This window comes from Typopeltis vanoorti, chromosome 1, assembly GCF_054136105.1.
Source record: "Typopeltis vanoorti isolate ZY-2024b chromosome 1, IOZ_Tvanoo_1.0, whole genome shotgun sequence".
Classification (NCBI taxonomy): domain Eukaryota; kingdom Metazoa; phylum Arthropoda; class Arachnida; order Uropygi; family Thelyphonidae; genus Typopeltis; species Typopeltis vanoorti.
The window spans coordinates 7948767-7963494 of record NC_143549.1 but is presented as its reverse complement, the minus strand read 5'-3'; the positions used below and the strand labels follow the sequence as shown (position 1 = coordinate 7963494).

The 14728-nt window shown below is 34.9% G+C and overlaps 1 protein-coding gene across 3 annotated transcripts in view; it reads left to right on the top strand.

The window, feature by feature from the left end:
- LOC150109764 (cyclic AMP-responsive element-binding protein 1-like) overlaps window positions 1–14728 on the top strand; it is a 341490-nt gene that overhangs the window by 224640 nt on the left and 102122 nt on the right. For all 3 annotated transcript variants that reach the window (XM_090408762.1, XM_090408798.1, XM_090408686.1), the window contains one exon: window positions 3826–4002. In XM_090408762.1, coding sequence (XP_090264888.1) covers window positions 3826–4002 — 177 coding nt within the window. The remainder of the gene's footprint in view (window positions 1–3825; window positions 4003–14728) is intronic.

Here is a 14728-nt window from a genome sequence, read left to right as displayed (position 1 = left end):
GGAAGGTAAGATACTACCGCCCATTCCATAAGGGCGGTAGCAGACTGGAAGTGTCTAATTATAGACCAGTTTGTGTGTCATCAGTAGTTAGTGAGATCTTGGAGAAAGTAGTGAAGGTATACACTACTTGGGCAAATGAGGGTAATGTTATCTGTGAGAGTCAACATGGATTTGTGAAGGGGCGCTCTTGTTTTAGCAATATGCTATCCTTTTATGATAAAGTTGCAAGAGCATTAGATGAGGGAAAGGCATATACTGCCATTTTCTTAGACTTAGTGAAGGCATTTGACAGGGTGCCACATGATAAGCTGATATTTAAGTTGCAGCACATGGGTCTGGATGTCAGATTGGTCAACTGGATTCAGGATTGGCTGTCCGATAGGTATCAGAGAGTTGTATATGGTGGGGCAGTTTCAAGGAAGCAGAGAGTTACAAGTGGAGTCTCATAGGGCTCAGTACTGGGACCTATATTGTTTAACCTTTATATCAATGACATTGTCAGTGGATTGCAAGGGGATATTCAGTTGTTTGCAGATGATGCGAAGCTGGGAAGGATTATTAGTAATAGTGCAGATGCAGCAGCCCTGCAACAGGATTTGAATAAGCTAGATAGATGGGCAAATGAATTGGGGCTTCGGTTTAATGCAGCAAAATGTAAGGTCTTGAGATTTGGGAAACATCGATGGGACACTGCATACTCTATGGGAGGAGTTAAACTGGGGGATGTAGAGGAGACAAGAGATCTGGGGTTGATGATTGCTAGAAACCTGAAATTTAGGGGACATATTGCAAAGGTGGTGAAGGTAACACAGAGGATTGCTTCAATAATGAGAAGGACACTGACCTGCAGAGATAAAACAGTTATCATTCCGTTGTATAAGACCCTGATCATACCACACTTGGACTATTGTTCTCAGATTTGGTCCCCGGGATTTGAAGGGGATAAATTAACTGTGGAAAGGGTACAAAGGCGGATAACAAAGATGGTTTCAGGACTGTACAATGATAGTTATGAGGATCGGCTGAGGGAATGTGGACTGCAGGGTCCACATTCCCTCAGCCTCTTGCTCACAGTTTTGAAAGGAAATTGTGAGCAAGAAGGTGAGGAGGGGTTTCTTTGCGTGGAGGGTGGTTGAACCATGGAATGCATTACCTGATGGAGTGGTGAGAGCGAGAACGGTCAATGAGTTTAAGGAGCGGTATGATAGACTTTGTGTTTCTTGGGGGGGGGGGGGGACCTCCCCTCGATGAGTCTTGATAGACTTGGTGTTTCTTAGGAAGGACCTCCCACGATGAGTCTTTTGACTCCATGGAGGCCTGAATAATAATAGTAATAGTTTCCTTTCCATTGATACTCTTTATGTTAATAGTTTCTGTCTTTAGTTCCTCTGACACAAAGGGGTTTGTTCTTCTTCTTCTTCTGGATGCTGCATGGAGTTTGTTCTACTACCTGACTTTTACTGCCTGACTAGTTTTCTGACAGAAACAGTGGGCAGTGGTAGTAAAAATCAGTTCTACTACCTGACTGGTTTTCTGACAAAAACAGTGGGCAGTGGCAGGGCATTTGTTAACTGGATGATGTCCCAGCTAGCATGTTATCTGGTCATCTTGTATCATCATATTTATTTATGGTTTAAGTCCTTTTTGAGTAAAATTTGGTTGGCTAAGTCCCCAATTGTCAGCTTGTCCTCTGGACATATAGAATATATTTATTCTGTATGTCCAGAGGATGGTTTCATGTCATCTTTATCATTCTGATTCCTTTAATTCCTGTTTCCTCCATTACTAAGTTCTTACAACAGCCTTCAGAATATTTTGCCACCCCCATAGTATTTATTTTCTTTGTGCTTACCAAAGTTTTCCCTTGACTTTTGTTTAGCTAGTTTTGCACATTGCTTCACTTTTTTGTGAAGCAAAAAAGTGAAGCATAAACTTTTGTTATTATTTTATCAAAAGCATAAACTTTTGATTTTATTTTTTTTCTTTTCAACTTTCTAAGTCTACAATAAAGTTTGAATTTTTCAATTTTTGCAACTCACTACTTGCATTTCTGGCACTGAATCAATCAATTTTTTTCAAGGTATACCGCTGAATATCCAAAGTTTGGTTCTTATTTTCAGGCAATTAAATTTTTTTCTTGAATAATATTTGTGTATTGAAGTTTACAGTTCATCTCTGAAGACTGCTAAACTTTGATTTATTTTAAAATTTTCTTTGACACTTTTCTTTTCACTATGATGTTCAGGTTTAACCTGCTCAAAACTAAATCTTGATCACTTCCCATTTCAAATCTTGTGTATAATTGTATCCTCATCTTGTATCATCATATTTGATGATACAAGATGAGCTTGAGGATATCACTCTCAAAAATAATCAGAAATGAACACATAAATATGCAAAATGAAAATCCTCATCTTGTATCATCATATTTGATGATACAAGATGAGCTTGAGGATATCACTCTCAAAAATAATCAGAAATGAACACATAAATATGCAAAATGAAAACATTGAGAAAAGAAGTCTATAAAACAAAGTTTAACAGAATTAAAAATGAATTACAACCAGTAAATGAACAGATATAAAAAACCAAAATGAAACAAGTGTATAGATAGAATGAACTCATATGAACTCATAATACTTTCTTTAGTAACAAATTGGAAACTGAATACAAAAATATTAGTTTATAGTTAAAACAAATATTCACAGACCATCTTTTTTAAATATTGTATTGTAAATGCTTAAAGGGGTAAAGAAGAAGCAAAAGATTTTCGCTTATTTCTCTGGGCAGTGATGTCCATAGAAGTTTAGTTCAGAATGAATACTATCTTATGAAGTAATTATTAATGTGAAGTAATTATTAATATTAATTAACATTAGGAACCGAGGCTACAGATTCCCAATTTTGGCTGGATTGCATTGTCTCAGTTTACTTGTAGAAATTGATGCACAACTGGATTATGCTCTAAATTCAGTCTGTGCTGAATTTGGACAGTGTAGCAGTAGCATATTATACATTAGGTTCCCCTATACTGATCAGACATCACTCTGTGGCTGGATGTCATAATCATCTTCATTATTGATTCATTCTTATTTGACAAACATCTTGTTAATTTCAGCATTCTAGCAGCCAAGTTACTTTTACATGTATATTACAAGGTAATGCAATTCTTTGTCATGCATGAATTGCTGTTGCTGCAGCATTTCACTGATGACATGTTGATGATTGAGTAGTTCCTATTCTACAGTATGGCAAGTTATTTCTCTTTCCCCATTTATGTGACTTTTTTTTTTTTTTTTTTGGCTGTCTGATTACTATATTATTCGACTGTACTATTGGAGCATTTCTACCCTCTCTCTCACTTACACACACACACATATGCTATGCTGTATTCTACTGTTATGTGGATGCTGAACATTGTGTTGAATATGTGAAAGAATGAAAAACTCTCTCTGTCTGTCTGTCCGTCCATCTGTGTGTGTGTGTGGTAGTTTAAGGATGATAACTTTGAGTTGCTGCTTATTAGCAGTTTTAAGTTTTATTTGTTACTCTTTGTGCAATATGATATGATATAATTACCATGCATTGTTATCACTTTGCAGAATTAGGAAAAGAAAATTCTGAAACTGTATTTCATTTAAGGATAAATTACTGTCTATTCAGTGATAAATTTCCATATCTTATTGCACTTCACTTTAATAAAAAAAATTCCTTTTATATGCTTAAACAAAATAAAAACAGTTATATTGTACATAATTTCAAAGTACATAATTGTAAATAATTTCAAAATTAAATAATAAATACCTTCTTCAAACTTCTCTTCAGGTTGTAACTTCAGCTTCATCTACTACACAAGCTATTGCTGTTCCCCAGCCTGGAGGCACTGTTTCCATTGTACATTTGTCCATTCCTAACCAGCCAGTACATGTTCAGTCAGTTATACAGCCTGGACCAAACCAACAGTCTGTTATTCAAGCTCCTGGAGGAACAACATTACATTCTGTAAGTTTGTAAACCTTTCATTAGTATGAAACTGAATTTTTCAAATCTTTGTGTGCTGGCTCATCAGTCAGACAAATATCTTTTATGCTTGTCAGGTGTTAGCCTTGATGTATTCCACTATGATTGCCTAATATAATATAGTCATGTTTTCATTCGGATCAGTTAATAAATTTTTATTAGTGCTATGGTTAATTTTAACCCTGTATTTTATCAGTGTTGAAGCTAATGTTTGAATGTGTGAAGAAAAATATTTCATACATTTTATAAGTGATACAAGACCTTTATTTATTTATTTTATTAATAATGCCATTTTTCACTACATTTTTACTCCTGACATTTATGTCTTGAATCACTTTTATGGAAGAGGCAAGCAGTTTCTTCTCTGCCATTATAAGCAAACCTTAACAAAAAACTCTCAATAAAATAAAACTTAAATTTACATATATATCTATATTAATGCATTTCTTAATTCTGATTGGCTCCAAAACATTGTTGAATGGACATAGGATGTCATATGACAGAGCGGCAACTCAGAAAACAATTGGAAAACATTTAGATTAGAATCAATATAAGGAAATATTTTGCAAAAATAAATACTTCTTTCTTAACTTTCCAAGTTTTAATATCCACTATTAATGGTCAAATTTTGCATATAAGCTAAATTACCATTGTTCTCTGCATATCTATTTTAGGAATTTTAGGATTTGCTAGCCTGGTTGGCTGAGTGGTTAGCATACCCACTCTCCAACCAACAGGTTATGGGTTCAAATTCTGCTGCAGGCATGAATGTTTGTGATTGTGTTTTGTGGAAGATGAATTTCATTGCCTGGTATGAGACCACCTCACCACTTATTGGAGGCCTGAAGTGGCTGAAAAAGTTCCATGTTTGGTCTGTAGAGCAGGCTTTTCTGTACAATGTAAAAATAAATAAAAAATCACAAAAAATATATATATATATAAAATTGACAAAAATGGAAAAAAAATCCTTGTCCACTCACAATACAAATGTACTGTAGGTTTAGTAATAACCTTTTGTGGATAGTAACCACATAAAAAATAACATATAAGAAGCTATGTATAGTATAAAACATGAAACAGAATTGACATTATGTTCTGTCATAATGTCAATTATGATTAAACTGCACTTCTGATTTTTATTTTTACTTGGGAACTAACGATTTTCACTCATCACACATGAGCTGGCAAGCACATTTTTCAAGTTCTGTTTATAACTGGAATAAGATATCAGTAATTATTTTCATCCAAAAACACAGCATTTCATCCTATTCTTTAGGTATAAAAATATTCTTCAGGTGTAAAGATAAACGAGAAAAGAAAACAGTAAAAGATAAACAAGGTGAGAACCATTATATAGCCATACAAAAATCTTATGATTTAAAAGAAAAAAAATTCTAATTATGTGTTCATTATGGAGTACATTGTGCATGCTTACATGTTCATGTTTACATGTTTGGCTAGCTCTGGGTAGGATATATTCCAATAAGTTAATACTAGAATCTTAAAATCCCAAACACCTAAAACATGTTTAGGTGTTTTGGATCCAGTGCTATATCTAAGGCTTTCCAAATTCTTCTCTCAGTTATTCTATAGCAGCTGTGTAATTGTTTGGACTCATCTCATAACACTCATTATCTGCCTGCTAAGGCATCTTGTGAGTCAGCTGAAGAGAGCACATGTTATGACAAAGCTGTGGCCTCACTTCTTTGGTATTCAGTATTTCTGATATATTCTTCAATGTTTGCTCAATAGATTTTTTTTGATCTGTCCATAGACTGTTATAATAGTTCAAAGATTTAGAATAATATATTAATTGTTACAGTAAAAATAAATGTTTGGCAAGCTTGGTTGGCTTGGTGGTTAGCATATTCACTCTCCAACCAAGAGACTACTGGTTCAAATCATGCGAATGACCTGGAGGTTTGCGATTTACCTCATTTTTATTTCTTGGATAGTTTTACTGACCTGTCCATGTGATACCATAATATAGTTCAGTATGAACTGACTTAATCATGTGATATCAGAATATCATTTAGTATAGGCATTGTTTCTGCATAATTAAGTTATTCATTCATTACTATATTTCTTTAATTCTATAAGTACCTAGTGTTCAAGTGTAATGACACATTGTTCTTCAGTATTGTATATTTTTAATTCAATTAAAAAAAAAGTAGGTCGTTATTTCAAAGAAAGCCTTTGAATTTGATATGGAATCATAATCTAAAGGTCTAAGTGGAGCAGTTTCTGAGAATGATATCCATGTTTATAATATATTCACTGGCATTAAGGATAAGTGTAGCACTTCTGACCACCAACCATTTGTATATATCGTATTGGTGTAGTTGGCACTAGAATTAGTATGACTATCATGATGATAGTCATAAATCCTAAAAGCTGTCACAAGTATATATGAAAATAATCAAATACAAATAAGATTAAATCATGAGCTATCATATACAAGAGAGATAAACCAAGGGGTTCAACAGGGATGTCCCCTCTCAGCAACTCTTTTTAATATCTACTTAAATGAAATAATAATAAAATGGAGTAAAAATTTACATCAAGGAATTAAACTTTCACCTACAGTTAACTTAAACACTCTCCTCTTTGCAGATGCCCAAATAATAATTACAAATTCTGAAGATAACTTACAGAAAGCTATTTTAAATCTAAATGAGATATCCAAAGATTATGGTATGATAATATCAACGGAAAAATCAAAAACTATGGCCTTTAAAGGACAAGATCCAGCAAGAACTAAAATAGTATTAGATAACAAGATCTTAGAACAGGTGAATTCATTTAACTACCTAGGATGTATGATCACTTGTGAAAATGAAAAAGATATAAACATAAAAATTGCAAAATATTTAAATAATAACAGGAGTAATTAACTCTATATTTAAACCAAACCTAGTTCAAAAACAAACCAGGCTAAAAGTATACAATACATTAGCCCTACCGGTCTTAATGTATGGAAGCGAAATCTGGACAATAAAACAAAAAGACAAACAAAGATTGACAACAGCAGAAATGAAGTTTATGAGAAAAACTGCAAAGTATACCCTATTTGATCACAAAAGAAACGAAGATATTATGAAAGAATTAAACCAAGAACCAGTAATTGAAAAAATTAAAAAATATAAACATAGATGGATGGAACACGTTCAAAGAATGAAAACAGAAAGATTACCAAAACAAGCCTTAAAGTACAAGCCATTAGGAAAAGGAAAACCAGGATGTCCTCTTAAACGATTCAACAATGACTTCTAATGCCGGAACAGGCCATACTAGGCCTAAATCCTTGATACGTATGATGATGATGATGATCATGATGATTCCTGTCAGATTGTTAGAAAATTCTAATAGCTGAAGTGTAGCATAAGCTTTTATTCAAGCAAAAAGCAAACTATTCAACTGAAATTTGTCTCTATATAATCAAAACATTAATTCACAATGGCAAAGATTGAAGTTTTCTGATTTCTGTCTCCTCATCAGTGGAACTTTAATTTGATCATATATTATAATTGAATTCTGGTATTTGTGCCAACAAATGAAATGGTAAGGTTGAATATTTGAGACTATAACTTACGGATTATAACTATTTGAGTTTATAACTTACACGACTGTCCAAGCGCCTAAAATTATTTTTAAACTATTTCATTTATTGCCTATTTAATAATCGAACTATTTTACTATCAGGATAACTCGGATTCTGATGTAGAGTCTGATGAAGATTCTGATGCGTGGTCTGATAAGAATGTCAGACCAAGTATATTTCTAAAAAAAAAAAAAATATATATATTATTAAGAGAGACCGCCGAGGAGTCAGAGACTCATCGAGGGAGGTCACGCACCAGTTATCATACTTATTCTTGAATTCATTCACACTTCTTCCACTCACAACATTTACAGCATATTTATGTGAACTGTACATATAATTTATCTTCTTCTCCCTACTACGTATTAGGTCTACTGGCCTGTTACAGAGCTGACTTGAGCTCTTCTAAGTCGTACCCATCCCGAGGATAATGTGACTAACCCTATGCCTCTCAGTATCCTATGGCTGTATCTCGTGTGTTTATGAGATACAGCCTGCTTTATGGTTTGCCTGCTTGCAGGAGGAAAACCCCCAGATAAACCGGGGAGAAAAACCCTGCTATCCATGCCTAAGACCGGCTAACTGCCTATGTCTGAGAAAGATCCTTAAGCTCCTCACGTCGGTGACAGGAATCGACCCCAGGATACTCCTTTCCTAGGCATATGGTTGCGAAGCGCATAGCCACTAGGCTAACCGTACAGAGCATATAATTTATTAACTTCTTAAATTCCTAATCAAATGATTGACCGACATCTTGTGAAGAGTAATACAAAATATAAACACAATTATGATACTCTTTAAAAAAGGTTTAACACATGTAAAGGAAATTAGAAGTTATTTACTTATATATATTTTGTTCATTATAATATGAGTATCATTCAGAGAGAGAAAGAGAGAGAGAGAGCAATAGAATTGGGTACAACATTCAAAACAAATAACACAAGAATGAGTCATACTTTACCTGTTAGTCACAGCTGAGAGAGAGCAAGAAACAGTACTTTCAAAGTTCGAAGGAACCAGGCTAGGTAGTCGTCAAATAAAAAAAAAATGAGCAAACAGAAGAAAATAATAATAATAAAAACAATAAAAAAAACAATTAATAAATAAAAAGTTTATTATTATTATTATTAACATCCGACCTCCATGGAGTCAGAGACTCATCATGGGAGTTACACACTATTGCACACAATGCTCATCCAACTGTGTCTTAAATCTTGAGAAGCAGGTTCTTTGCATTTCATTCACAACACACTAAGTCATTGCATTGCTTCTCACTCCTCTGCTTACCCCCCTCTTTATACAGTTTCCAGCAGTGACCTCTTGTTCTCTTCCCCTCCCCATTCTATGAAAAATCTCTTCCATGTCAACCTGATAACAGACTCTGACTAGCTTATATGTCTCAATCTATCCTTTTACTCCACTTTTCAAAGACCACTGACAAACTTGGTGAATCTTCTTTGGACCCTTTCCAATATATCCTCATCACCATGAAAACCTGCGACCATATCTGTGAACAGTAATTCATATAAGACCTGATCATGGCTTATACAGTGGCATCCTAACCTCTCTATTCCTGCATGTCAGGGTCCTCTGAATCATTGCCATTATCCAATGTGACATCTTCACTTGTGCAATGTAGCCCCTGAATTTCAGGTCCTTGTCAACCATTACTTCTAGATCTCTCATTTCCTATACTTTCTTTAAAGTTTCCTCACCAAGTGTATACTTTGCATCCCTATCATTACTTACCAAATCTCAAAACCTTACACTTTGCAACATTGAACTGATAGATCCACTTACCTGTCCATTTATGCAAGCTATTCAGGTCTTCTTGTAAGGCCATAACATCTGCTTCACTCTGCATTGCTTCTCCCAGTTTTGCATCATCTGCAAACAGCTGCATATCACTAGTTGAACTGATCCCAATATCATTAACATACAAATAGAACAACGGTCCCAAAACTTATTCTCTGGTACGCCTCTTCGGGATACTGCACCCTCCATATGCAACTTTCTGATACCTATCTGACAGCCAGTCACTGATAAAACTCAGAAGTCTGTTATCCAGTCCCATCTGTTTCAGTTTTTTTAACAGCTTGGTGTGTGGCAGTTTATCAAAAGCTCTTTCATAATCCAAGTACATTAATGTATATGCATCTCCCCCTGTCCAAGGTATTTGTCACCCTGTTATAGTAAAACATGATCTCCCATGCTGATATCCACAACCCAATTCTGTATCCTACTTCTCACCATTCTCTTTAGTACCTTCCCCAGATATACAGATTGGCCTATAATTTGAAGCCACAGCCTTATCACCACCTTTATGCAGTGGAATATTACCTTCTTTCCTCTCCCTTGGAACCTGTGCTGTTGTAAAACTTATTAAACAAGCATGCCAATGCTACTTACAATTTCCTGGAACATTCCCTTAAGACTCATGGTGATATGTCATCAAATCCTATCCCCTTATCAAGGTTATTTATTTCCTCAAATACCTCCTATTCATTCACAATTAAGTCATTCTCTCCTATTTCCTTAAATTCCTCATGATTCCACTCTGATCAGGATGAAACACTCTTATAAATTGATCACCGAATACCTCAACAATGTCTTCTGTAATAGTTACTATCCTACCATTTTCACCCATTAACATCATCTTACCATGGTCATTCTTCCTTCTACTTGCCAGATATCTAAAAAACTCTATGGTGTTTCTTTGTATGATTTGCCCAATTTCTGCTCATACTACCCTTTTGTTTTCTTTACTGAGTCATCTCCTGGCATGTTCTTTATACTCTTCATGAAACTGATTATTACCATTATTCATCTTGCAATCCCTCCAAAGTACCTTCTTCTTCCAGATTTCCTGCTTAAGCCCCTCATTCATCCACTTTACACCTATCTTTATTCATTTTGTTGGCCTTCAGACAAACATTAATGCTGTTATGTATTTCTTTGTCAGCTCCCAAGCAGCATTTATTTCCTTACTGCTCAATTCCTCATTCCATGCTATAGCTCCCAGCTGTCTCCTAAGCTTGTCATAATCACCAGCCTTATAATTCCACATATATCCTTTCCTCACAGAAGTCTGGATATGGCTTGCCACAATCCAGGTGATCACTTCATGATCACTCTCACCAACTATAGGAAAGTGTGAAACCCCACTCACAATTATGTTCTCTGATGAAATGATCAGATCTAAAACTCTCGATCCTTGCATGCCTTCCTCTACATGCTACCTGATATAGTTATCTCTCAAGAACTCAAGAAATTAATTTTCCTTATTCCCAAATACTATTTCTTCATTGCAATCTATAATGCCATAATTAAAATCACCCGTAATAATTACCCTTCCTTTGTTCACTAATCCAAGTTGTTTATACATTTCTTCATCACCACCTTCCACATTCCCTGGCCTATAGCAACATCCAACTAAATATGTCTTCCTGTCAACTTCCACGTTACTCTACACTGCCTCATAACCACTGCCACTATTTTTCTCTTTCATGTCTACCTTATGTGACTTAATTCCCCTGCTATCATCAGCAGCACTCCCCCTTCTTTCTTTCTCTTTCTATCCTCATGAAAAATACTGTATCCTTCCATTTCTATTCTCTTCAGAATATCATCTTCATTCAACCATATTTTACTTATTCCAATGATTTTTGGGCAAATAAACTCAATCACTGAAACCATTTCTTTCCCCTTATTTGTGATACTTCTGGCATTTGTAAACAAATGCAACAGTCCATTTTTAAGTCTATAATCAGTCCTATCCAAGCCGCTGGTTGGTTGTGATTTTACTACCACACCTGTCCTTGCCCAATCACTTATAGTTCGCGCACCGTTTGTAGATCTCTCTCTCTCTCTTGGTGTCTTGCCAAGAATAGTCGATTCATGCTGAAGGGGAGAAAGAAATGAAGGACGTATGAATTGGTCGCCAACACGCAAATTCACGTGCTTTATAGGTAAAATTTTTCAACTGTTATACAAGCAACATAGTTAACTACAATGATCATAAAAGAGAATTTTCCGACCTGTAATAATAAACAACTCATCCCACAATGCGGACTGATTACCCTATTATTAGAATGGATTCTCCTTTTTCTGACATGCGCAGAAGTGTCGAAGGATCTCTAATCGGTGGGCGAACTATACCACATATATCCACTCGATGTGGATATATCCACCCAATGTGGGTGGGGAAGTCTAAACTTCCCCACACACATTGCAATATATTCCATCTACACACACTGTTCACTGCTACTTTCAGCATCCACTCTCTCCCTTTCCCCACTCCAGTTTCCCTTTATCTCTTGCATTCCCATTCTCTCTTCTGCTTTCACACAACCTTCGTTTCCACTGCCAAGCACTTCTGTCTGCAATTTATCTTTATGAACAGTTTATGGAGATTACTTCCTAAAACTTGTAGATAGGCAAGCAGTCTGTTTAATTAAAATTAGGGTAGTGAGATAGCTTTTCAAGGAATAAGTAATCGAATTTAAATCTACTGAAGTTCAACATCTGATTGATTGTCTGATTCCATTGAACTCTATGTTGAGCATTGATGACATGAGAAGGCAAGATCCAAACCCTCTGATTCTTTGAGTATTTGATAGACACTTTAGATGATAGGAAAGATAATAACTTTAGTGCTGGTTTAATAGTGTTGGCTCCTGCTCATTCAGCTGTGACTGAGACACATGAAAATATGACTCATGTTGCTTGACTCATTCTTGTGTTAATATTTTAAATGTTGCAGCTGGTTCTTTTGCTCTCTCCCTGTATGATGCTCATGTTGCAATGAGCAAAATAAGATATATAAGGAGTTTTAAATAAATTCTAAATTTTTTACATGTGTTAACTGATTTTAAAAGTATCATTATGTCTACCACGTTTTTATAAAACATCTACTAGCAGATCTTCATGATGAAGAATATTGGAAGTTTGTTAGAAGATTTGGAAAACTGCATTTAAAAAAAGTGAGTTTATGCAACAAACTCACATTTCTAAAGCATTGTCACAATGCTGATATTATTCCTAATTTTATTCAAATCAGAGAGTCTATTGAATCGTCTACTGCACATAGGATTTAAGCACGTCCGTAGCGCAATAAGAACGACAGTACGTCACGCTCTTCGATTGGAAAAGGCCTAAGTTCGATTCTCGTCATGATGGGAGGAATCTTTATATGGACTTTTTCAATTGAAGGTGAGTTAGCCAATCTCATACGGAGGTAGCAGGGTTTTTTTCCTGGAAACTCAGGTTTTTTCATCCTGCATACAGACAAATCGGCCCTTCAGAACACATGCAATTTAATGACAAAAAAATACTAGCTGTGGTGGAGGGCAGTAGATGGCGCCGATGTTGATGATTGGTAGTAGAGGTTTGGTGTAGTGGTGGAGATGGAGAGTTGTACAATAGTTGTCCTCCCACGATGAGTCTTCGGACTCCTTGGCGGTGTCATGCATAATAATAATAATAATAGGATTTATCAAAAACCTAGCAAGGCCTTATTATTATTAGATTAAATCTGTTATACTAAGAAGCTTTTCTTTTTAAACTATACTGAAATCTATGAGCTTGAAAACTTCTGAAGAATGAGCTTAATCATGAACATTTTGATTTAGTTTGTAGAATTTCTCTTTCCTCATCCAGACAGGCACACTTAAATTGCAGATGTAGATTGATTCACAAGTTTGAAATGTTATAACAAAGAACCCATCATTTTGTTCAACAGCCTTCTAGTTCTGTCTTAAACTAATAGGCTTTTTGTTCATTAAGAATTAAATACATTATCAAAAGGTCAAGATTTGCATTATCAACTTGATGTATATATTCTTTCAATTTCATAGTTGATGTTGAAAAAGGCATTCAACACTTATATTCAGATGAAGCTAAAAACTTTAATTTGAAATTTCACAGATTTTATATAAAGCTAAACATCCTCCAGAACTTCCATAGCTCAATTAGTTTAGATGAGCCCTTTGGTTGAAAACACCCAGATTTGAATCCTATCTATGACATGAGGAACCTTTATCAGGTCTTTTCATTGAAATGGCAAGTTAGCTGGTCTTAAAACAGAGGAATAGGTTTTTTCCTCCCAGAAACTTAATTTCTGGGAGAAAAAAATATAATTTGCTTAATTCAAGCAAACCGGTCCTCTGAACACACAGTTCCACGGGCATAAAATACTTACCTTAGGGGGATACAGCAGACGAATGACAAGCTGGCTGCATTAAATTGCCTAAAGTCCCTACTCATGGATAAGAAATGAATGGAAAACTCCATTCTTTGAATATTCCATTATCAGAACTACATGCACTTTGTTCCCTTGTCTGAAACACTAACATTATCATCACAAAAGCAAAGTTAATGCCACTGTTTTGATGAATTGATCTAAAAATTGAGTTGTAAGTGGAAAAATTCATTATAGCTAATTAATAATGGAACCACTTACATTAATTTAAATCTTTTTATTTGTGGAACTTTTGGCTATGTTTCATAGCCATTTTCAGTATACAAATATAGGAAAACAATCACAAAAAAAAAGAGAGAATATCAATTCAATTGAAGCATGGGATATTGTATGCACTATCAGCTGCAGGAGAATTGCTCTGAATTAACAGATATCCAAAAGTAATTACAGTAAAATAAATTAGTTAATAAAATATTTTTAAATATAAATAGTGGTGAGTATTAGTCAGTATAACTTCCCAGTTGTTTTTGTTAAGGTTTGAACTGTGAATATATGCTTCACAGCTTTCTTTGTACAGTCTTTCCAGAAGAAAATAACTTTTATTATTATTATTATTACTATACGAGAGAGATAAACAAAGGGATGCGACAGGGATGTCCCCTCTCTTTTTAATATCCCCAACTCTTTTTAATATCTACTTAAATGAAATAATAAGGGTGCTTAAGGGTCAAAGCTGTATAACTGAAAGGAGACCTCCACATCGCCTTTAAAGGAATGCGGAGAACAACCAGGGTTTCTGATTGTTCTCAAATCAAAATGTTTTCAAAATGTAAGGTTTTACAATTTGAAAACAAAGATGGGATGCAGAATTTATGCTTGATGAAGATATATTGTTGGAGGTGGAGGAA